General features: G+C 38.3%; 1 protein-coding gene across 1 annotated transcript in view; it reads right to left on the minus strand.

Annotated features, from left to right (window-relative positions):
• LOC103473593 (transmembrane protein 132C) overlaps positions 1-26,428 on the minus strand; it is a 159,538-nt gene that overhangs the window by 87,834 nt on the left and 45,276 nt on the right. The window contains exon 3 of the mRNA XM_008423935.3: positions 8,033-8,957. Coding sequence (XP_008422157.2) covers positions 8,033-8,957 — 925 coding nt within the window. The remainder of the gene's footprint in view (positions 1-8,032; positions 8,958-26,428) is intronic.

The raw sequence follows: 26,428 nt of genomic DNA on the forward strand, positions 1-26,428 counted from the left end.
TAATTGAGAGTCGCCTACTCTCATATTCATTTTTTCAAAAATGGAGGTCGTAGCTGAACGAGTTCAGAACAATATCACCTGTAAATAGGAAATATGAACAAGACTAAGTCTTGACACAGAATATAAGACGATGGGGAGCATGGACATATTTTAATTTGCACAGGGAACAAGCTTGCCTTTGTTTTTTAAATGTTTTTTTGTTTATGTTCTCCTATAAATCAGGTGATTTGCAAGATTACGGAAAATACAGTAAGTCTGCATATAATACATTCTACATATGAGAAGGTAATTAATAAATGATTAAATACAGAACCACAGAGTGAGGTTTGATGCAGCGAGTGAATGAGAGACAGAACATCAAATTTCGGAGGGAAAATAATGGCAGTGCCATTTTGAAAAACTGGAAATGTCTTTGAAGTTATGCTAAACACCATGAGTACAGAGACTGGGAATACAATTTGGAGGAAGCTTATTTTATTTTAATAAATCAAGCTCTGTAGTAAAAATGTATTTATTACAGAGCTTAATGTAGAGTTTAGCTTAAGATAAATATGTGGTAATTTTTATGAAAGGTGGATTAAATATGAGCATGGTGCCATGAACTATTAATTATCCACAGTCCACGAACATTCCTAGTTAATAAATCAAAATCACCCCTTAACAAGAGAAAATGTGGATCTCAGTCAGAAATGTGGTGTTTGTAAAATGGTTGTTTGATTTATGAACAACATTCATCATTTACTCCAAAAATCTACAATCACCAGTTTATTTTCAGAACAATTTTTTATGAGATAAAGATTATTCGCAAAACTTGAATCCTTAACTCATGACCTTTTAATATGCAAGTCTGAGACATGTCTGCAGAATTATTTTGTAACTTAAGTTTGATTGAATTCCGGTTCTGAATCAAGTCACTAATTGACACAGACTTTAAAAGACATGAGTAATGCAAGTAAAGAGCACGCGAGCTCAAGGGATCACTGTAAAAACTCATGGAAACACCAATGAAATACCAATAAATAAAATAGGTACTGCTTGTCCATTTCTACCATCCATTGCTTATACTCATTTATCTTTGCAGGGTCAGGTTGAGGTATATACAGGGTATGTGCTGGTCAGGTTACCATTCCATCACAGGGCAGTACAGAGACACACTGGACAGACAAACCGTGCATGCACACAATCAAATCTAATATAATTTTACCTTAAAGTTCAAAGAATCACTAAGTTTAAGTAAGCAGAGATTGTGTCCAACTGATTTGCTACAAATTACCAGTTTTTGTTCTTGTGCAATTCAAGGTTACATACATTTTCTTGGCATTAGTAACTTTTATGTATTAGCAGCTTTACAGGAAGTTCTCGCTCAGAAGAGAGTGTAATAGCCTAGCAACCATTTATATATATAAACCGTATTTTCCGCACTATAGGGCGCACCTAAAAACCTTCAATTTCCTCAAAAGCTGACAGTGCGCCTTATAATCTGGTGCGCCTTATATATGTACCAATATTGAGCCACAACAGGTCTAGCAACTACGGTAAGCAGCCGCCGACTTCATTTTCGCCCGTAGAAGAAGAAGCACGCGGTGCATTCTGGGATAGTTGTCTAAGTTGTTTGTAATCTATTAATAAAGTTTGACTGACCTATCTACCTATCGACCGTCTAGTATCAGGTCGTCTGCAGGTCATTTAGCACCACGTTCTCCACGAACATGCTGTGCGCGAACGGAGAAGGGTGACCATCGTCCGGCCACGCCCCGGCCCAGTCGTGGAAGGCTCTCCTCGCCGACCGGAGTCAGACTGTTTTGTTGACATTCTCTTTAGTGCAGCTCCATCTAGTGGATGCATAACGTAATTCCAGCCTCTACTGTAGCGTCTATTCTATGCACCTTATAATGCAGTGCACCTTACATAAGAAAAAAGTTTTAAAATAGGCCATTCATTGAAGGTGCGCCTTATAATCCGGTGCGCCTTATGGTGCCTTATGATATATATATATATATATATATATATATATATATATATATATATATATATATATATATATACTTTCGATGATAAGGGAATGACAAAGACGACTGCACATACAGAGAAGGAAAGGTTACGAACCAACTAGGGGAGTGACAGAAAAAAAAAGAGCAGCAGATAAAATATAAGAAAAAGTACAGATAACCACAGAATGAAAATGGAAAAGAGACATACCTATCTCAGGTGACCTTTAACAAAGAACTGGATCACGGTCGAGAGTGGCAAGATAAATCTAATACACTGTAGGAAACATCTTTATTTCAACATTTTCTTCTGCTGATATTTTATCCACACTGCCAAAAACAGTTAACAGGTGATGCACAGGACCTGTAAACCTGAACCCTGTTCATAATTTGAATGAGCTTAGGACTACTTATCATACGTGCATGATGTTTAAATATGACCAGTCCTTCTCTGCCTTGCTAACCTGCTAAATCCATAAATAAAACAACCTATTTTTGACTGGCACAGTTTGAAAAATCTCATACTTCTACCTTTACACTCTCACATTTTAGAAATTCATTTGCATTCATCAGCAATTCTGCCCCCTGAGGGGTTTAGCGGAAATATGTTGGATTGTTCAGTCAAAATTACAATACAGCTTGGGCAATTTATCTTTTGAAAAGCCTGTTAATTTGTTGAGGAGGAAATAGTGGTTTAATTTGCATGTTGAATAAGGAGTAGCTTGAAAATCTTTTAGCAACCTGTTACACCACTCTCCCCTTACCTAATGAGGCAGGGAATTACTGATTCCTAAGGGAGACTTTAACATGACAAACACGGCGTGACTTTTAGCTGGTTCAGGGCAACTCTTCGGATTAATGTATGCGTGTGGGTGCGTGTGGGGGGGTGTGCGCGCGTGTGTGTGCGTGTTGGTGTATGTGTATCTGCAAGTACAAAATGTAGATTTAAAGATCCATCACTGTCTACTTGGTTATCAGGGCACTGGGACTAAAAACCTGCAATTAAATGTAAAATTTCCAAATGCTTTCTGAACTCTTTCAATGTTTTCCTTAATCCATTACATCCTTTTCACAATTTTGTCCAGTCATTTACAGTCCATTACCTTGAATTTTCAGTTTGTTTGTTTGTTTGCCAACCAACTCTGACTAATGAATCATTCAGATGTAAAAATGTGTCTAAACTCAAGAAATAAAGTTTCATCTCCCTCAAACGGTTACACCTGCTTTGGGATGAAAAAACAATTTGGGCACTAGAAGTATATTGGGAGTCAATGTAGTTTTTGGATTGTTCAATGCAATAAAATCACCAAAAAAAGCAAAACAACAAATGTAATTTGAAAGTTTCAGGGACTCAAGTACCGTAGCTGATATAACAAGCACTTTACCAAAGTTGCTTTTGGTCACAGATTGCAAGTGTTTTTATATATATAAAATACTTATAACAGGCGACCAGTCTGTCACTTTGGTCTGTCTCCACTGCAGTAAATAAACAACACCAGTGGAGGCTGAAGCTTCAATTTGGGCTTAATAATAACAAATAGAATGAAGAAAGTCACTTGATAATTCATTAAGCTTTAAAGTTTATAAAAATTATGCAAGTAGAATTGACTGTTTTGGAATTGAATCTGAAGACTACATTAAAAGTGAAATAAAATGTTGTATCACTCACTTAGTTAAAATACCTTGAAATGTAGCATTTATTTTAGACTAAAAGCAACAGAAAAAAAGAGCAAAATCTAAGACGCTACTGTCCTTTTCCTACCCTACCCACGTTTTTCTAGAACAAAAGGAGCCCCTGATACAGGACGTTTCACACTGGTCATGTGTCCACTCATTTCCATTGGAGTGACATTTTGCATCTACGTTAGAAGAAAATAATTTCAAGTAATTTTCTACTGTCTACAAACACCTTATTACTGGACTAATAAATAACTTCCACCAGTGGAGCATCACTTGGAATTCTTCAGTCATAATTTGTAATATTTTAGAAGAAAAAACTGGTGTAAACCAAAATGAGAGCAAAAAGTAAATTTGAGAGTAATACAAATGCTCATGAAATAATATCCAATCAAATAAAATGATGTGTTATTTATCTTCATAATTCATAAAAATACTTAAAATACATAAATTGACAATGTTATACAATAAATACTTCCACAGCGATAAACTCATCACAGCAAAGGGCTGTAGCCTCACAATACAGCATCTCACAGTCATTATTTTACAACGGAGTGCAAAATAACACTTCATTGTAAAGTCATAGCATGGCAGGATGTGTGTGCTTAGTATTTGAAGCAATATAACCCATAAATGTCATGTTTTTTTGTTGAATATTCAGTTGCTTGTTTTGCAGACATATATCAAAGCTCGAATCTCCTTAAAATGAATAACAGAGACAACGTGGATGTATGCGACTCAATAGGAAAACTATAAGATAAATCACAATTACCACGCTCCATTTGTTTTGTTCGACTTTTCTCTCTATTATTTGAAAATTGATGTGCCGAGCCTGAATTAATTGCGGTGACCCAAAAATCATCTCCCATTTTTCAATTTTGTGTTCCTGCTGTTCTTTTCCTGCCAGAGGCAGGAAATTGAACCCTTTAGAACACACTGACAGATTTCTCCATTTATTTAATCTGTCTAACGGAGCAAATTTCAAGGAGGCTCGCTGGAGTGCAAGGATGCACGCGTTTTTCTTTTCTGAAAACCCTCTCCACCGTATGAACCATAATGAAGAAAATTTGCCTTAGTGGTAAAATTGGATTCTCAGAAAATGAACAAATTATGATGAGCACGGTAGAAGAAAGAAAAGAGAGGGCAAAATTGCTTGCATCCCTAGGAGTTTTTCATATTTTGTCACAAAACCTTCATGAATTTAATTATAATGATTATGAATAATTTTTTTCCCTGAAAAGTTTTAAATACAAACATATAAAAAATTGTGGCATTCATATACATTAGTCATACTTTACTCCGGTACTCCTGAACAAAATCCAGTGCAAACCAATGCTTTCACTAAAATTATAAAGAGTATGGCAGCCTTAGGGCAGCCTATATCAGTGACGCAGCCAGATAGCTCAGTCCATGGTGAGTCTGGGGGAGCTCCATAGAATCAAAGCTCAGGTAATAGTCAATATAAAACAGTTTAGTGCGTCGCTGGTCTTTATAAAATAGTGGTAATAATTACCACTATTTACAAAATAGTTGTAATTGGGGGTGATTTGCATTGATGAGAACAAGGACGTTTCTCAAATGGAGTAAAATAAAGGGCGGCCCTGGTACAAAACACACTTCAGAGGGTGCAAATTATTTGAAATATAGTTTAGATCAAAGCGTATTATTTTGTCAGCATGGAACATTAAGTCATAATCCAGTTAAAAATCAGTGACGGGACTTAAAAATTGAGAGAGAAAAAATGACGCTTTTAGGAGGCAATATATGTGCTTGCTTTTATGTGCAGAATGTACTACTATCAAAACAGCAAGCCCAGCAAACCGATTCATTGCATAAATGATTCTTGATATCAAATGCATAAATTTTGTAGCTCTTGCATCATGGTTGAAGTTCTGCAGTATGAAGAAAAGGAATACTAGACTGCAACATTTTGTCCAACATGTAGTTATTCAGTGAAAACCCACAGACAGGGAAGTTCAATTTTGAAGAAACACTCTACCGATACCATCTGGCAGCAGCATTGGTATGAATAAAGGCTGTGAAAAGAAATTCTTATATTCTTTTGTCACAAGTTAAACAAGTACATGAAAGGTAGAGAATGGATAAGACGTGGAGTACAGATAGTGGGGAAGGAAGCGAGTAATCCATAAATAGTTAATGAAGCCTGAGCAGCTGAGAGAAGCACACCAAAGCTACTTAAACTAAGCTGTCCACAAACACAGCCACACTACAGCAAAAGCAAACATTGGCTGACAGTGTGCAAATACATGCAATGAAAGGAGGAGGAATAACATCACTGCTTAACAACACAGAATCAAAACCAGCACAGTCACTCCTCTGTGAACCACCTCTTGTGATACTGAGCATGAATATACATCATCATGGAAATATGACGAGCTTTAAAAGTTATGTGATGAAAAGCACAGGATCAGGGGAAACTTACCTAAACCCCTGCTTTTGTCACTGAAGGTGAAAGCAACACATGGCAAAGGCAGCAAGAAATCGTCAACCATCGCAGAATGCGCTTCTTGCAAACTTTGGTACGATAGCCACAAATTGCATGGGTTTTCAAACACTTTGATATCCGAGCATTTGGTTACTAATGAGATATTTCTGATGAATTTTAAGCTGTTGCTCTCCCAGCGGAAAAACAAAAAAAAAGAAAAAAAAGTTCTAAAAACGAATGGGGTGCAACACTGGTGCAAAGAGGAACGGAAGGCGGAATATCGCCTTTAATGTTTCCATTTGCACTCACGCTGATAAATGTGACAAACACACAGTGGGAGCACTAATACTTCATGGGAGTTCATCATCATTGGTGTGAGACAAAAACCAATGAGGCTTTTTGGCAGATTTCCTGCTCACCCAACATTGACAAATTGCCAAAGCCCTCTGTCGCAGCTTCACTTCGAAGCTGCTAACTGATTCATCTGCCATGACTTAGATTGCAGGAAGGAGAATAGCCAAGCGGAAATGCATGCCTCTTATACCTTAATTTGCATCAAACAACATGGAGCAATTAAAGTCACTTTGAATGGTAATTTGGTGCAGCGTAAGCTCAATGTGTCATACTTTGTTGTACCTCTCTTTAGTCAAATACGACAAAAAAGGTTCCAAATGTGCAACTTAGAAAATGCGTGCATATGGCAAGAACAAGATTATATAAGAGGAATCACTAAGGTGTAATTAAAGTGTTATCCAAGCAAAACAAACTACAGACACACAAATATGTGGCGTGGATTATTTTAACCATTCCTAATGTGATCAACAATGACAGTGGAAGTTGTTGTGAAGTCAAGCTGTCTCAGTAAGATATTGATCCACTAAATTATTCTCTTAAATGGTGCATACTATGAATCTCCTGCAGTGTGAAACTCTTCAAAAATGTGGTCTCAAACATTGTTTAATTAAGCCTTTTTTACTGTTGCACAAGATACAGTGTCAGCCAGAAGTTTGAAACCAATCAGCATTGGTGTGAATGTGATGTTAATCTTGGGCTTTTAAAGAGTTCTTTTTTCAAGGATGCATTAATAATGCAAAATATAACTACAGGAAATTTTAGGAAGTACAATAGAGCGTAAAAATTTTTATTTATTCAGGAAGAATTGCTTGCTGAAGGCCTGGTGGCTCTGTTGTAGTTTTACATTTTACCCAATCGCTAACATTTGGCCATGACATGTGCCACCTTGATGAAGCTTTCTAGAAAGTCCATGAACTGTAAACAACCCCATGGAGAAATCAAAGTCAATGGGAGAAGTCCTAGACGAAGCACTAAAAGGAGGCGAGAATCGGACGGAATCATGTAGGAATGCAATGACCGGCCTATCTTTTGAGCATCATCCAAACTGTTTGAACAGGATTGAGATCTGAGCAATTCCAGATTAAGCTTTAATCTATTCCAAAACCACTAGGGATAAAATGAATCCAGACACAAGCCATCATATTCCATTTGAGTTTTCAGTCTTCCTGTGAAGACATAGATTGTGTTGAACCAGACTTAAGAGTATTTACACAGTTAATAACTCTGGTTTTCTAATATCTTTTGCATGTTGCTTTTGAAAAAGATTAAACTAACTTGATGAAAGAAGTACAAGAATTATAATGTAGGAAGAGCATTTGACTTGTGAATACAAAAGAACAAAAGCTGTTCCCAAAGCATTTTTAGAAAACCAGAACTAGAAATGAATCATCTCTTCTACTTAAACTTAAAGAACAATCTGTTATAGAAAAAGCTTCCAAGCCACAAAATAAAATAAAGTTTAAAAAACAGCCACACAACCTTCAAACTGTGATTGCTTGAGAAAAAAAATGCAGATTCAACAATTTGTCTAACACAATCTTAGAATATATTTAGGAATCCAACTCACCTGAGGGTGAAAATTTGCACCGATGAAAGTGTGGACAGGGCCAGAAAAGTCGAGACCGTCTCTCTCTGTCTTATGGGTTTAGAGGGGGCCATCACCACAAAGTTATTGTCCAACTTCAGCTCGGATAATGGCTGCAGCAGTCTGACGCTCCCAATGCGCTGCATAGGTGTATGCCCTGAAAAGTAGCCCAAAGGCCTTTGCTGTTCTGTGTGAACTGGGCTGCCCTTTCTGGAGTCCTCTGAGCTGCAGTCTCCGCTGTCCGTGGCTTGAATTATGTAGTAGAGCTCCACAGGAGTGCCCTGAGCCTGCTCTGAGACCCGCTGCCTGCCGGGCCTCACAGTTGGCGGGCTGAACCAGCTGGCCAGAGGTTCCAGCTCAGCAACACAAATCCCCAGCTCACCTTTTAGTCGACATGTACCTCGCACCTCTTGGGTCTCATGAAAAGCAAACATTCGGACGCAAGGTAGCTTGTGGACGGTGCTGTAATCATCCCAGTCCCTGCCGGCAATGTAGAACAACACCTGAACCTTCGGCCAGCTGGGATGAATCTGCTCACTGATGATGTACGTGTGGACCTTCCAGTTGAATGTAAACAGAGGCGAAGAGGTCGCCGACGTTGGCGCTGTTGATAAAGTGAGGGACGGTGCATTAAATGGCCCTGGCAGTATTTGCAGCATCTCCAGAGGAACAGGCTGCTGGACAGAGAGCGGCCCGTAGCTGGCGTTGACAAAGGGCATCTGCCGAGCTTGATGGATAAAGAAGGACTCTGTTCGAGCTTGGAGGCTGGAGTTCCTCATTATGTCCTGGTTTGCCTCCAGTAAGAAGAATGCTGACTCAGCATTGAGGATCTGGTAGCTGACCGGTAGGTACATTGGCGTGGGGCCATACCTCTGCAGGCCATCCAGAACAACCTTGCAGTCAACCACTGAAAGAAAAAGAAAACAAAAATCACTTTTCAACAAGTTTTGGTCATTTTACTTTTATTAGTAAGACCCCGTGAGTCACTTGTGTTTTTCCCAGAAACATATTTTGTACTCAAAGTCTCCAGACAAACCTGTTTAACCCTTCGCTAAAGGTGAAGCTTTATGTTGTAATATTCAAATGGTGAAACAATTAGCCATAGCATCATAGTAATTGTACGAGCGAGTTGTTGGTTGATTTCTGAGAGCTACAATGAAACAGGGAAGGCTGCAGTGAGATATATTTATATTTTCTTATGTAGTTACATATAAACACGATTATACTACTGAACATGTTGAGTTTAAAGAAACCTTTAAATTTTTACTAAAGTGATTTTTTTTTTCTGACTGAAAGCTGCAATTAAATGAAAAAAAAAATGAAATGGCAATAACATTTTTTTTCCTTCCCTTAATGCTGCTTTTACATTGCTTTACTATCTTTTGAAAGATGCCTGCCTCAATTCCTATAATTATCTGCGTTTTAATTAATATCAACTTAATTAAAACACACCAAGTCTCAAAGCACATTTATTGAATGAAGGCCATTCTCACATGACCTCAGAGCCTGCCTCCATCACCTTGTCTTGTAAATCCTCCTCACCACCTTTGTCTCCACCATCAAGCATAAAACTTCAGATATTTGGACCGATGGAGAAGCCCATTAGGACCCATTGATTATCTGTCTTGGACCCTGCATGTTGTGTGGAGACACGGAGTGGTAGTGATTTGTGACAGGCCACGGTCAGAAAGCAATGACTGGCTTGCCGGACGGACAGAACGAGTCATAACAGCAGCACCTCTAAAACAATATAAGACTGATAAACCAAGCACTCAAAATAAAAACTCCAGCTGCATCCCTAAATAAATAGTTCAAGACTGGATTTTACGATTAAAGAGTCAATCAGCCAGGAAATATGCAAATGCCGTTTCAAGATAAATGAGCGACTTGACAAGCCATTTCAGATTACAGATGGCTGAATATGAGGCAAAATCTAATACAGAAGTTTGAAGAAAAAATTTACAACATGAGTTATTTATTCTTATTTAAAAGAAAGAAAAGCAACAATTATTCCTAATGCTTTAAAATGAACATTTTAATTACACCAACATTCTTCTAACTGGCAAACACACAGAACAAACTTAGTTAAATTTAGTAGCTGCTTTCAGGAATTCATCGCACAGAACGTTATGCTTTTCAGCTGTTCTCGTCTTATAGCATGTCACCAGATGATGTAGAAATTGAACCACAAGGTCCAGGCCCAAAATATTCTGCTGTTCATTATGGAGAAACCCAAGGAATTCAAAGATGCCTTGTTGGACATATAGTTTACCCAATGAATTCTGGAACAAATCAAATGCTCAAAACCATTAAAACTGACTCCTTTTAATGTGGAGCTCCAGGTTGAGCTCTGCTCCAAGCTCCCCGCATATTACCTACTCTATCTTTGAGCTGAAGCTGTTAATATACGGATTAGAAAAAGCTATTTAGGCTTTTATTATCAGTGGCGAAAAAAAAACCATCAGCAGGCATACACATTTTCTTCAAATAATTGAGAATTGTTCAGAATAATGCCCGACTCCAACACAAATTGTGTTGGACGACCTGATTAAAAAGAGAAAGAAAACAAACATCCAAACCTAATTACAGAGTTTTCTGTTCTCAATACTCATTGGCAGCAACAGTAAATATCAAATAAAATAACAATACATATAGATTACTTCCATTATTTTCTAAGAAACAGCTTCCATGTCTGGACTTCCAACTACTCAAAACAGTTCTTAGTGGGAAAAAATGTAGCAAAAAATATAGAGACCTGTGCTATTTGTTATAAATATATATATATATGATGTCAAGAGTGATGTCACGAGGCAGTCCAGTGCTTAGCTGATGCTGGATCATGCTGCAGAATGAAAGGATTTTGCTGTCTATCCTCCCCTCTGGGAGACGTGACACACTGTCCTAGTTTCTACTTACTATGACATGGATGAAAACTAAATATTGCAACATAAAAACTCTGTAATTTGTAAGTTTGGATTAAGAATGTGTTCCTCCTCGTGACGCTGACGGGACGATGCAGCTGCAGAAAGGCAAAACCGGTGTGATTTGCAGCCCTGAGGTTACCCTTGGATTTCATATCTACAGCTAATGTGCTTGTAAATCATGGCTGCAGAACTGTTGCTCCAAATGAAACTTAACCCCTGTGGTAAATCCCAACTGTAAAGTCTTGCAGGGGATTTCTCTTTCGGTCTAAGACAGTCTTATCACATCATCCTCCAATCATTAGACGGATGTTCGTTTCAGATTCAGGATGTATTTTATTTTCTTATCCAGCCCACAGAGCTTTATGTCACTAGGAAAAGATGTTTTAAAATACACCCTAATTCTTTTTTTTTCTTTAAATAGGCCTCTAACAGAGACTAGTGGCTTCACATCAAACTACTTCTCATAATCACCTGCTCTTATCCGTAGCGACCAAAGTAGGAACTTCATCCAAGGAAAATAATCCCCTCAACTTGCCATTTTTCTCTTTCTCCTCTTACTCTCACATTATCTTACACCATGTGTTAATTTTGCAGCCATTCCTGATCAAATATATTAAGTTTAAATCAGACTTTTTTGGGGGTTTTTTACATAAACTTCAGAAAGATTTTTGTAAGGTGAAAGTGTAAGAGGAGCAATTGAAAATTGAGTGGGTGGGTTAATATTTTGACTACTTTGCTCTAAGATTCCAAGTGAGACAAAGATTACCACAAGCAGCACCTTAACAAGACGAAAAGCTTCTTTTAACATGCAACATAAATGGGCTTACAGTTTCCCAATATACAACTACAACCTGCTCCAGACTCTTCTTTGCCTTAACAAGTAAAAGTGATCACTGACGGGGTTAAGAGGGAACATCTCTTAACCCTGTTCCAAGATTTGTTCCAAGCCTACATCCACAGACACTTTATGAAAAGCTGTTCTGCCACACCACAGACAATAAAAAGCTGGACTCCTTGTGTGCCAAAAACAAGGAGGCTTATCACTTCTCCCCCAGCCGAGGGGGCTAAGATCACAACCTGGTTCGTCTCCAGCCTTTGTATACACCCCTAGTACACAGACAAGCAACTACGAAACGCTCGGTGAAGAGATGGTCCGAGGAACTGTTTCCGCTCCGCTGTGTGGGAAGAGCTTTGTGCCCGTCATGAGGAGGACATTGCCAGCACAACAGACTGCATCACGGACAACATTAATTTCTGTGTGGACAACACTGTGAACAAGCAGTGTTTCTACAATAACAAGTCCTGGATCAACTCTAAACTAAAGTCTCTCCTCAAGGAGAACAACAGACTTTAGATCAGGAAACAAGAAATAGCCGAGAGCTCCTTGCGTTTTAAATTTGTCCTTACTGTACAGCACAGGTCTCAAACTCGAGGCAGTAGAGGTCTTCCATAGCTACGTATGCGGCCCTCTAGAACCTTTTTAACATTTTAAAAAGTACTAATTGAACAAAGAGACATTTCAACAGTTTAACAGGTAGTTTTACCAATACATTCTGCCACAACGGGCCCTTTGAGAACATTAAAGATCTGGAATTGGTCCAATGTGGCACCCTTATTCCCTCTTATTGTTTTCTTTTGTTTCTTATGTTTGTGTGAATTTGCAGGCTTCCATTTGCCTTTCACTTTGAGGCTGAAACACTTTGAGTTTTTCATACTGACAAACAATACAGGGCATTTCGTTTCTTCTTCTTGATCCATGAAAGACTTGACTTTTATGTCAGTCGATGCTGCATACTTGTCCAGAAGGAGTGCGTGCTGCAAGTCAGTGACTTGGGGCAATTGGCTGGTGTTTATTAGATAAATATATTTTTGTTACTCAGCTGAACATGTACAGTGTTCAGTTTTTCCTGAAGTCAAGTTTTTAATTAGTTGTGTAAAGGTAAAGTAAGGTGAGGTAATTTTTTTTATATAGCACATTTTCAGCATTTCACAGTGCTTTACATGAATTAGAGGAAATACAAAGAAAATTAAAAACAGAAGAAAAGTAAAAGAAAAAACAAAAGCCCTCCACAATTATAAACCAATAGGAATTTCTCTAGCACTCAAGATTGACATACTAAAATGGTTCCAGTTGTTTTGAATTGCTAAGTAGATGGTACTTTCTAAGTTTGTTCTAGATTTGTAAAGTATAAAGATAAATGTTGATACTCCACGGATGATTAAGCCAGTTAATTGTTTTATTGTTACTGTGGGCAAGATTTAATCTGTAAAATGAAGCGTTTTTATTACTCCTCTGCACACTGACTCCAAAATTCAATTTAAAGCCACAATTCAATAAGCAGAGCATTGGCCAGTGGAAAGAGACTGCAACTGGACAAATCTCAAAGCACGAGGAGGACATGCAAACTCAAAACATTTATCCAAAGCTTAAAAAAAAGAAAAAAAAAAGGTTGTTTTAGTCATGCAACAGCCCAAACACACTTTACATGGTCCCACAACATTCTCTGCAAAATGAGGGTTAAATTATTTCTCAAAACTGTGATGAAAGAGTCTATTCATTACTACTTTTCAACCAAAAACATCTTATGTGAGTCACAATTTCAAAGCCTCCCTCCAGGACCGACAAAAGCAGCTGGATGTCTTGTGTGAGCAGCTATTTGTGATTTCTGAATGAAAGAAAACACAAGGTCTTTCAGAAGGAAATCAAAGTCACTCAAATTATGAACAACCCACACGTTCTTATGTTTCCTGATGTTTTTATGTCAATCACTTGCTGGGGTCCTTTTGCACTGCTGATTGTGTGCTTTAAAGCTGAAAGCCCTTGTTTTGTGTCTTCCATCACTGACATTTAAAGGGCTTTTGATCACAATTTTTTGAACATTCACAAGGTAAAACATTAAAGTTTGATCTTTACATGGCATTTCCTAACTTTTAAACATTTACTCAGTCTCAGGCCCTGGTCTGCGGAGAAACTGCTTAGGGGATCTAAGTCATCATCAGCGGACCGACTGCCGGTCATAGCGCAAGGCAACTCTCTCATTTTCAGCCACCGAACAATGGGATGAAAAGGGTATTTTGGGCTCTTGGAGGACTGGATTTAAATGTCAGCTGCTGCTCACATACAGAAATTACCATTGGCGAAGTCAAGGACTTCAAGAGCTTTATCAAAGATGGGTTTTGATAAGGTCTCGCATGCACATTAAAAAGGAAAAGAGACAGAATGTCTCAGAATCCAGTGAACTGTCTGACCCAGCTCACCAATAGAAAAGCCTCAATCAATGACTTTATGAACAAGGATTTGAACCAAAGAATTTAACCAAGACCAATAGTGAAATAGCTGTTGTTCTTTTTATTTCAGAACCCATTAAATTATAATATGTACACAGGGTTCAGTATACAGAAAGGTGTTTACTTTCATAACAAGAGTAAGTCTCTTACAAAAGGTAGAAAACACGGGTCACTGAAAAGCTACAGTCCTGAATTGTGTATTTGTTTTAGTAACATTACATCAGTGGAAACAGCTTTACTGAGGTTGTTCCCCAAACGTAATTCACTATATACATATATATATATATATATATATATATATATATATATATATATATATATATATATATATATATATATATATATATATATAAATAAAAATTCCCTTCTCACCCTCCTCGGGTGGTCTGTTTCATCCTCTGAGCTCGGGTCCTCTACCAGAGGCCTGGGAGCTTGAGGGTTCTGCGCAGTATCTTGGCTGTGCCTAGAACTGCACATTTCTGGACTGAGATGTTTGATGTTCTTCCTGGGATCTGTTGTAGCCACTGCTCCAGTTTGGGGGTGACTGCCCCGAGGGCCCCGATGACCACAGGCACCACTGTGGTCTTCACCTTCCAGGTCTTTTCCAGTTCCTCCCTGAGGCCCTGGTACTTCTCCAATTTCTCATGCTCCTTTTTCCTGATGTTGTAATCACTTGGTATTGCTACATCCACCACAACGGCTTTCCTCTGTTCTTTATCCACCACCACAATGTCCGGTTGGTTCGCCATTACCATCTTGTCTGTCTGGATCTGGAAGTCCCACAGGATCTTAGCTCGGTCATTCTCCACCACTTTTGGGGGTGTTCCCCACTTTGATCTCGGGGCTTCCAGTCCATATTCTGCACAGATGTTCCTGTACACTATGCCCGCCACTTGGTTATGTCGTTCCATGTACGCTTTCCCTGCCAGCATCTTGCACCCTGCTATTATGTGCTGGACTGTCTCAGGGGTCAGGGGCCTCCTTGCACAACCTACACCTTGGGTCTTCTCTGGTGTGGTAGATCTGAGCCTCTATTGCTCTGGTGTTTAGCAATAGAGGCTCAGATCTACCACACCAGAGAAGACCCAAGGTGTAGGTTGTGCAAGGAGGCCCCTGAGACAGTCCAGCACATAATAGCCACCCTTCTTCACCCTTCACCCTTCTTTAATAGCCATATATATATATATATATAGCTCTTATAATTTGAAATGTGACAGGCAGGCAAATCAAAGACAGATGAAGGGATATGTCTTTAAAACTCTAATCCCACTCTAAATTGCTTTACAATTTCATTCATGTCCTCTTTTTATGTTTCTACTGTTTCTTTGCTAATATGCTACATCTGACTTCTCAGGCCTCCACAAAACCGTATTTATATTCAGATTAAATGACACAGAATAACTTCCTTTACTAATTAGAGAGTTGCGTCAACAATTAACTGTAATGGACTTTATTTACTAGCATAAAAGTGAAGGTGTGATTATTTGTAATACAATTTATAATTTTTACCCAAGCGACTGTGACTTGACTAAATTATGTATAAATAAAGTTTAGGTGTAGCCTCAACAACTGAATCTGGTCTGTTGCTCTCTGGCTACTTTGTTTATGCACGGAAACACCCGTTTCATGTTTCCAATGCAAATGTTTACAATCAGACAGGTGTGTGATTGTAAGTGATTGTAAGTGATAAATGTTCATACATAATGTGCCCCATCCTACCATTTCTAAACTAACTGCAGAAAAACAAGACAAGTCAAGCATTAGTAGATTAAGTACATAAACGCCATGATAGTGAAACATGAAAAAAAAAATGGTACGCAGCTATTAATCACACATTTACGATATAGCAAAGGTCTGCGTTAAATCCACTGAAGGCTACTCGACAGGAAAATAATCCCCTTGGTTAATAAAACGTCTTGGATGATATCTCAAGACAAACACAACACAAAGCAACACTAATCGCTCTAAGTGCCCATCACACGGACCCCGACACCGCAGAGAGCGAGGGCATAGCAGAGAGCCCGATCCCAGCTGGGGGTTAATCGGATCACATAAAAGCAAAGCACACCTCATCTTTCATCACTAGGCAACACATTTATGCAGCAATCGATAAGGGAATCATATTTTCCCCTTTCAGAGAAATGAGGAAAAATGAAGTATTGTGACCTGACCGAGATGGATGGAGCAGGGCTTCATTTCTTACAGATATCAGCAATAAGTCAGGGACTCGTGTTCCTTCAGAGCTTGAGTTGTTTTCACCTCGGGTTAATCTTTTGGCTCTTTGAGCTCCAAAATAGCTTTTGGGTCATTTCTGCCAGCAAACAAAGTTTGAACATAAATAATTTTAGAACAGTCTTTTTTATCTCAGGCACAAGCATCAGCCTCTTATCTCACTTTTATAAACAAACACATGCACATATACAGGATTTTACAAAAGTATTCACACCTCTAACTTTTTTTTTTTTAGCATTCTGTTATGAAATAGGCACAAACGTCAAGGTGTTTTACTGAGATTTCAAGTTATTAAGTTAAACAACTGAGCACAAAACAGAAAAGAAATCAATAAGAAATCATTCTTAAAGTTCGAAACAAGTCAAGGGACAAATATGATCAAGAGTGAAAGAATATTTGTAATAAAAAAGCATTTTGACATGATTTGATTTGACTAGAGCTCGTCTGTTCAATGAGTTAATTATCTAATATGAAAACTTGAAATCAAAAGATATATTTGGCATATCATATGACATAAAAATTTATATGCCAAAGAAAAAAAAACATTTCCATAAAGAATTACTAGAAGGCTTTATCCCTTACATAAAAAAAATCATAACAATCAGAACTGTTTAAAAACCTCCATAAAAAGAAAATAAAATGAAACGGCATGATTCATTAGTCATTTGTGTTTTGTTGACAAAATGGACAAAATATGTATGAATGTGCCAAAGATGGGAGAAATCAAGTAACAGGTTGATTACTTTACAAACGTTACCTTTTTATGATGTAGAAAAGAACATCATAAAGAACAGAAGCTTTAAAATGACTAAGTAAGAGGATTAGACGCATTTTTTGCTTGAATTTTATTAATTCAGACATCCAGCCTACAGGTCTGATATAACATGCTGATAATATGAAATGAGTTCAGATTTATACCATCGTGGCATGGAAATGCAACTCTTTCTTGGCTGGGCAATAAGACCCCAGTGATTCAGAGCCCTAAGTATAAATTTAGAAAGGATGATTTAATGTTGTAGGAAAATTAATGTTTGCTTTATAAGAAATCCCTTTTTATTTTAAATATGCATATGCAATCCAAAACCTTTGCTCTTTTTTGATTGCCAATTCAGTCAAATAAATGTTGAAGCCTGAAAGGAATGAGATAATAAACTGATGGTTAACTTGATAACTATGAACATGTTCTTTCCATTTAGTGTATTTTTGTTTAGCTTTTTTTTATCACTTTGTCATCTTTGCCAGTATTTTTATAAGATGTCTACATGAAGGACACATCAAAAGACAGAGCTTAAATTTCCTTCATTTCTCCCTGCGGGGATGGATATGTGCAGAGTGCAAATTACACACACGGTCTAAACAAACCTGAGAACGTGTTGCCTGTAAGCTGTCATTTCTTCAATTCCTGGTTTGTTGCACCGCAAGTGGCCTTGGTTCAGACTGAAAGGTAACTGCTGCAAAGAGAGGCATTTAAAACCCATCCCTTGCTGGGAAATAACATATTTCTGTTTTACAGAAATCCAGAGGAAATGGGAATAGAAACAAAAATAAGAAGCAGAAAAAAAAAATGTCCATCTGGGCATTAGTTGAGCACGACGGGGGAAATTTCAGCAGCTCTTGATTTTTTGATTTTTTTTTTTTTGACAGCTTTAGGAATATTTTATACTCAAGTCACTCTATCCTTTTCCTGGTGGAGGTAGCGAGTTGCAGCAATGAGCAGCACTTTGCCACTTTTGCAGAACGGGAACAAAACCTTTAAAACTTTCCGCCTTGAAGAGCCATTTGGGATGTGAATGGGTTTTTTATGACACTTCTATTCTGCCCAAAGCCTTTGGGCTTAGCGTTGTGCGTTGTACGGTGTCAGAAAAGCGAGAAGGAGAACAGCAGTGCGGGAACTCGCAAAGGAGCCAGTGGCTTTCTGGATGAGATGAACTACGAGACAAGGGCTCTTGAAGGGATAGGAAATGTGCTGAGGAGAGCAGAGCAGCAGTTAGCATTCATAAAAGCATGCCCACAGGGGTAATCAAGGCTAAACTTTAACTGTATGGACTATGGTATTGTCATTTAGGACCACAGATTGCCTTGGTAAACTCATGAATTTGACCAGCTCCATCCCTGCCGGAAGTAACCACACTTCTGTAGTAAGTCAAATAAAAGCGGTGACAGTGACAGATGATGTGGTGGTGTGCTTATACGGAGGGAGACCCCATGTCATAAATAACAATGACTTCCTGCACATGGTAATCACATCCAAGTGAATCCATTTAAGCTACACTGTGCATAATACACCCGGGATGCTTTTTTTTTTTCTCCACACAAATATATAAAATCCGATGCAGTTAAGAGAGTACGAATAATGCAGCGAGTTGACGAAAAAAAAAAAAAAGCAGCATGAGTAATGTTCTGGCATTTCCAGCAAGGTTACTCTGCAGGAAAGTCAATGGGCCTTGGAGATCAGGAACCCCAGATGCTCTACAAAGTCAAACAATGCAAATGATAACATTAATTTAGCTGAAGACAAAAAAACGAGTTCAACGTAAGCCAACATTACTTCATATTTTGAATAGAACCTTTGTAAGTGGTGTGATAATAAAACGGTTTTATGTATTAAGCCATACTTTCAAATTACGTAGCTTCCCCTTTTCTTTTATCCGGTGTGCCAATAATAAGAACATTGGTTGAGTTATTAAATGGGCTTTATGTACCATGACTTCAACAAATTTGAAGCATGAATAATTACGAGCATAAGAAGAACATCCTCTCACTGTTTAATGACCTCAGACGTTAAAAGTGTTTCCTGCCAAAGATCTTAAACCCTAAGTCTAATTCTTTGGTAGTTTGTGCAGAAAGAAAATTATTATATGTGGCATAGCATCGCACAGCAAGGGTCCTCAAATCCAGGTGAAAAGCTGGTGACTCTTAGATGCGTCTCTACTTCAACACACCTGAGTTGAATAATTAGTAGGGCTCCGGTTTTTTTTGTTTTTTGTTTTTTTTTTTACATCAAGACAACGTATGAATTTCAGTGCCCATATTGTACCAAGAGGAATTTCTGAATGCTGAGTTCCAGGCCATTAATCGTGTTGCTGAAATCGTTTTCTATGTTGGATTGTAACCAACAGTGGTATACTGTATATGGAGAGGTTTGCTTTTTGGCTGAACTCTTCCTGCACCACAGCAGACCTGAGCATTAAAGCAGATACCTTGTCTCTCCATGTCCTCCTCCAGCACTAAGGATAAGAATCCTGTACTTAAACTCTTCCACTTGAAGCAAAGACTGACTCCAAACCTGAATCATGCAGTTCACCTTTAGTAGGTGGACAACCACGGCCTCAAAATTAGGACTTTATTTCAGAGCTGTTTGGTTCAGCTTACATAAATTAGTGTTAGTTTCCTCGTATGACTTAATTTGAACAGATTTTTAACTCTCATCTGAACTCTGGTGTGGAAGAAGACCATCTCTGTTCTTCCTGAGAAAGTGGGCTTGGTTTTTTTTTTTTGCAAAGTAGACAAATCCTTGTGTAGTTTGTGTCCAGTGTTTTAAAGTGGGAACATACTGGGCTTCTTGTGAAAGCCCAATTTGGTTTGAACACAAACATAATAAAAGAAACCCGTAGTGAGGTATTTTTTACAGCAATTCCTGCCCAATCAAACTTAGTCACTTGAACTTCCCCCCACAGGGTGCTTCCTCGTCTCAGCTGTTTCACACCCACCAGCAAACTGCTTCAGTACAAAATAAATCTCTCAAAGTAACTACATTACCTACACCTTGAAATCCTGTCCGTGAACAATACCGAAATGTTCAGGCTGTACTGAGAACAAGATCAATGTCGTGTCGAGAATCTGAAAAGATTTCCATCTTTGGTTATGCAAAGACCAGAAGACCTTAAATGCATCTCTGTTTAAACACGACTCCCCACAAAATGACAAAAATATAAATATTTTGACTGATTCGAAAGTAAAATCAGTTTTGTAACATTAAAAAACTTAAACAAAATGCATTGCTCAAATATTACTAGTCAAATGGAACGGACATGCATTTCAATTCATTTCAGTCTAAATCTAGAGATGAAACAAAAAGGTGATGTACGATCTTGCAGGGAAAGACAACTTTTAAAGAAAACCCTTGTGTTGATTTCAACTCATCGAAGAAATATTGAGGTTTAATGTTAATCTTTATGTTTTGCTGAGCTGGTGTATCTTGATTTTTTTTTGTGCATGTTAGAACTTTTCTCACAGAGGTGGTAATGTGCTGACTAAGTTAGCTCTTTGTTGACATGGCATTCAGACAAATTAGAAAAGCTTTCTATGACTCACATTCACTTAGGCCCTTTATGTAGATGTTACACAAATAGATGAGTCTATGTGACTAACGAAGCAACTCTCCTGACCTTGTTAAGACAAAATGAAGCCTTACTGACGTTGGTAAAAGCATACATTTAACAGATTGTGCTCGTCTAGCGATGGCTAATAACTCTGGTTTAGTACTTTTTGGCAGCTAGTTGATTTTCTTTCTGTGGAAAGGAAAAAAGTACTCCAGGTGTTATGCTATAAAGCAAATACCCTTGTGGTAATGTTTTACAGAATAGCTTTACAGATTGCACATTTAGGGTGATCCTCTCCCTAACAATTTGTTCTGTCTACTCTGATTTGTCAAAAGTTGTGAAGTGCGGGCAGCTGCTTATTCTTTGCTTGAGCCAAACAGCTTACTAAATGGGAATAATCAAATGTCTTTCATGGCAGGACAGATAAGGTTTAGGGACACCTGCCAAACAAACTGTGCAAACAGGCACTCACATTTCTGTAGCAACGTCCTCTGTGGGAGCGGAAAGAATATTTGAGGATTTTGTAGCATTGCAGATGTAAAAAAAAAAAAAAAAAAAGGCAAACTAAGACAAAGCAAGAAAAGGAAACTTCTTTAGAGGAATAAAAAATAATTTTAAAAAAATGTGACCGAGCTGTGCCAAATCAGTACTCAGAATGCTATTTTGGGAGCCAAAGTTCACGTTGCCATGCTTTTCAAAATCATTAATTATTCAGCATCGACCTTTGAAGGAAAAAAAAAGATATAGGAAGTGTTGCTCAAAGAAATCAAAAGTGCTTTCAACACACACACACACACACGCACGCACACACACACACCCAAACACGCACGCGCACGCACACACACACCCACACACACACACAAAAAAAACATGCTGCAAAATATTGTCTATGATTCTATCAATTATTTGGCATTAAACATTCTTTGGTCAGTCCCTAATAAAAACTCTGGATTTCAGTTGAAAAAGATAAGACAATATTGAGTATTCTAGAGGTTCCAGGTTTTTTTTTTTTTTACTGATTATGTGCGATGGATGTCATGACAATGAGCAGTGAAACATAACAGAGGAGTTGAGCCTAAAAGCACTTAATGCCTTTTAAAACAGACTTCAGTTAAACCTTATAAGCAATTCTTGATACTAAGAAAAATGCTGCCGGGAAGTGAGAATGGCACATGACAAGGACATACAAAGTATACTCACTTCATACACAAATATAACCTCTATAACCTTACAGTTGACTTGTCTGCTTTATAAATTCTTTAAGTTTCTACAGTCTGTAGGATCATCTTGGATTTATCTTACCCTGAATCACCTTCTGATCTGCAGGGTATTACAAATCATGTCATATCATGTAACAACTTGCAAAACTACTAAAAGCACCACTGGCTGAAAACAAGGTTTCACAAATTTTCCAATGCAAAACAAAACAAAACAAAACAAAAAAAAACGTACTTTATTTTATGCAATTGTGTACTGAAATCAATATAAAGGGTACATATTGTATGTGTTTGTGCAATTGTAAAGAATCTGTTCTCTGGCCTACATATCATTTCACACGGTTAAACAAGCAAGCATATAATTGCCTCTCAGGACCTACTGCAGTTTGTCTTTCATCCTGAGGCTGCAAGATGCCATCGTGTACCTGATTCAGTGAGCTTGCTCTAAGCTTAACAAAGTAGGTAGCCGTGTTAGAATCATGTCCTTTGATTTATCTAACAGGTCTAATGCAATTCAGCTTGCACAGCTATGTAAGGAGCCCAGAAAATACAATTGGATGCCTCCACAACTGCTAGGAGTATTGACGACCCAATAGATCAGTCTTAAGAGTTGTGTGTCTGGTGTGTGTTGGTAGTGGGTAAACTTACAGACCACCTTAGACTCCCAGATTTTTTAAACTCTGAATACCTACTGCTTACAGTACTACTAATTAGCTCAAATACTCAGGGGTTAAAAAACGCTGTGTGGTGGGTCAGTAGTCAATGACCACTTTATTGGGTAAATCCAGGCATCTGGCTGCAAACACAAATTGTAAATCACTCAATGACTTTGCAGCAACTCATGGTTTTACTCGCATAGAGAAAATAGGATGCTGAAGTTAAAATTGAACAAGAAAGTGGGTTGATGTGCCGAAAATTCTCTTTTAGTATTGAAAAAGAAATATATATCTACACCAAATTTACCTTAATGTATATTTATGCACATAGAGGAAACCATGTTAGTGCTTCTGCAAAAGCTCAGACTTACACAGAGATGGTGGTAAGGTACATTGTAAGCACAGCTGATCTCGGGAAGACTGACAAAAGTGAGGCTGCCATACAATTACCACCAGCAGGCCGTCTGACTACCTCTGGCAGACAAGGCAGGCGAAGTGTCTTGCCAGTGACCGACACGGCTCCCGATTGGGTAAAGTCAATCAGCGCCAAGGTAGATGAGTGGCACTGCTGAATTGGCTGCATTGCAAATACCAGCAAATAGTCTGTCAAGCAGCATTGTGTACTATAGCAGCCTCCGAAGTTCAAAATTCTTTCAAATATTTTTGAAAAAAATCAGGGAATAAGTAAAGTTTCTGTGTTATAGCTAACGAAACTATTATTTTTTAAAAATAGTTTTTTGTATATTTGTTAAAACAGTCGCCATGTCGTGAAAGGATATTATGAGGTAGATGATCTGTGAAAAGATTGATGTCCTTCATCTTCTCCTTAAGCTATTATCACCATCTGAAAAAATGCACGACTCCCGACCAAAAACACCCAATCAGAGCCAGGAAGTAAGTCTTAGTGCTGTCACTCAATCTCATGTACTCAGCGCTAAGACCTGTCTCCTGGCTCTGACTGATTGTTTCTAGTTAGCAAAGGGAGAAGGCGAAAGGGCTCGACTTTTTCCACAGACTGTCTCATACCATACCGTGACGACATAGTGAGTTTCAACTAATTAAAAAAATATATTTTGTAAAAGTTACATTGTGACATTGACTGAAGACAATGCTTAATGCAATTACAATGGTTTAATGGGTGTAATGAAACTTTATCCCAGATATGTCACCTTTCCACACATTTTTTCCAGTGCTCTTCTTATTAGTAAGGTCAGAGGGGTTTTTTTTACATTTATTTTTACATTCTAAAGTCTAAATATATGAACTGGAGTACCCTAGAGCAGTGGTCCCAAACCCTGTCCGTGGACCAATTGGTACCAGGCAAGAAATATTTAAATATTCCCGTTTTATGTATTATTTGAGTCTGGAGGATCTTTTATTTTGAAAATCCTTTAACCGGATTCTCGGGGTTACTTGTACGCCACTGAGCCCACAAGCAGCAAAATGAGTAAGAAACGGATCAGATGTCTTTGGAAAGTTTCTTTGCAAAGGGGAAAAGGCCCAGAGAAGAGACAGGAGAATGGATTTATCCCAGACCGGTAGGTGAGTCCCACATTACAAACCCGCTCTGCGTAACATGCGGCGACCAGCTAATGAGGCAATGAAACTGCTTCACCACATAGAGACCAAGCACCCTGTGGATATAAGCAACACATTGTCTCTCATCACTCCCAGATGGGACCGTCTCATTGCAGAGAAACAAGCTCAGGGCTCCGTTATTCATTATCATGAGTTAAAATTTTCACGAAAGTAAAATGTTCATTCTTGTTGCGCATCTGTATCATATTTTGAAGGGATATGTAAACGTTACCATAGCGACCAGACTCAGAGAGCGTTTGGGCAGTGATCGAGAGGAGATGAGTAGAGCTTGTGAGTCTTAAGTCTGATTTACAGCGGTATGATTTAAGAATTGTCGGCCGATTCTTCACACCACACGAACAGATTCCACTCACAAATATCCCGATTCCAGAGGATAATCCAGTAAAACCCCTAACATAGCATAGGGGAATTTAGAATAACCAAACACGGATGACAATGTAGAAACAATAGTGATAGTTTGTGGACTCATTTTAAGAGATAAAAGACGTAACAAAAAGAAAAGGCGGTGGATAAAAGACGACGGGAGCAGCTGCTCTATTTGCTGCACTATTATTTGGAGGTGACTATGTTTTTTCATAGTTAACATTTTTAACTGAATAAACATAATAATACATAATAATGGCCTTTACATATAATAATAAACATTTCCACATATCATCTCCGATATCCACCGGACTCTCAGTTGCGCGATATGTCAGCTGTTTGGGATTCCCCTTTGTTCTTACGTCACCGCGCTTTCTGATTGGCTACCTGTCACATTCAACAGGTTGTGTTCTCGTCCCCAGTCAGGGACACCCCACAGGCTGCGATAAAAAAGCCAAGACAACCCAAATAGGGCATATTCAGGCTTTAGCAACACCAACATGCAGAAACCTTATCTTACGGTTCAACCACCCCCATCCCTCCCCCCCTCCGGGCCGCAGCAAAATTTCCAAGTCTTGACCGGTCTGCGATAATAAAAAGGTTGGGGACCACTGCCCTTGAGGAGTAGTTGCCATGGTATTCACCTGGACAAAAGACTAGCAAGATCACAAGAAGCAACTGAACATATGCTCTTTCTTGAAGAAGCTAAGATTTTTGTGTTTGACGCACAAAGTCCCATGTCTTTTATAAGTTTGTATTTGAAGTGTCCATCCTTCTTTGCAACAGTCTATTAGAGCACCATCCCAGTGACACAAAAGAAACGGCACACAATGTTATAAAAAAGGACAAGCTCCGTGGTACGGAGTGCTCTGCTCTGGAGCCTCTACAACTAATTGTAAGAAGAATAATGTTGTACCAGTTGCTTAGCATAATAGAGAACCCTCCCTCCACTCTGTAGAATACATTGGTGAAGTGTCAGAGTGTACTTGAAGCTTCTTCACCTTTCATTCAATAAACACCACTACAGGACTACAGGGTAGATTGATTAATAAGTCAATAACATGTATTGCATGAGCTTTACATATTTTCACAAAAATGTTTAATAAAACATATAATATAAAGTCTGTCATATGCAACTACAGAATTCTGGCAGAACAAAATGCTAAATTTATGTTTTAATCCAACAAAATAGGGCTCCCAACCAGACAGCACTGTTTTCTGTTACTCTTTTCATCACTGTCAAACTTTTGAATTGTCCTGTGAGATATGCAAGATTAGCCAGCAGCTCTTAAATTAGCAACATTGTTATTACATTTATGCCAATAAGACAAAGGAAATCCCACAATAGTTACGAGGTGCCACCAGCAGCCATTCAACCAGTTGTCATTCCTTACCAAACAGATGCTTGTTTTGTGAGCTGGGACACAATTGTTGAGTCGTGTAATAACTGCAGGCCTTAGTGGCAACACTAATTTCCCTGAACAGAGTGGTCACAAATGAGTCCAATGGAAAACGCATTTGCTGCGTGTTTTTAGCTGTCAAAAGTTTGCTTTTAGATTTTTGGGGACTGACATCTTGCCTACAAACGGTGTGCACAATCTGTGTTGCATAATATTTACATGTGCTTAGAGTTTAGCTTATGCTGCTTCAACATGTGGTTAACTAGGTGTAAAATGTTATACATAGCTTCATTATTTGGTTGTAAAGATGTGTGATTGCTTATCTTTTATTCGTTTTTTTTGTTATTTAAATATTTCTCAGTTTTTATGATTATATT

This window comes from Poecilia reticulata, chromosome 12 (genome assembly GCF_904066995.2).
Source record: "Poecilia reticulata chromosome 12, P_reticulata-male-v2, whole genome shotgun sequence".
NCBI classification, from domain to species: domain Eukaryota; kingdom Metazoa; phylum Chordata; class Actinopteri; order Cyprinodontiformes; family Poeciliidae; genus Poecilia; species Poecilia reticulata.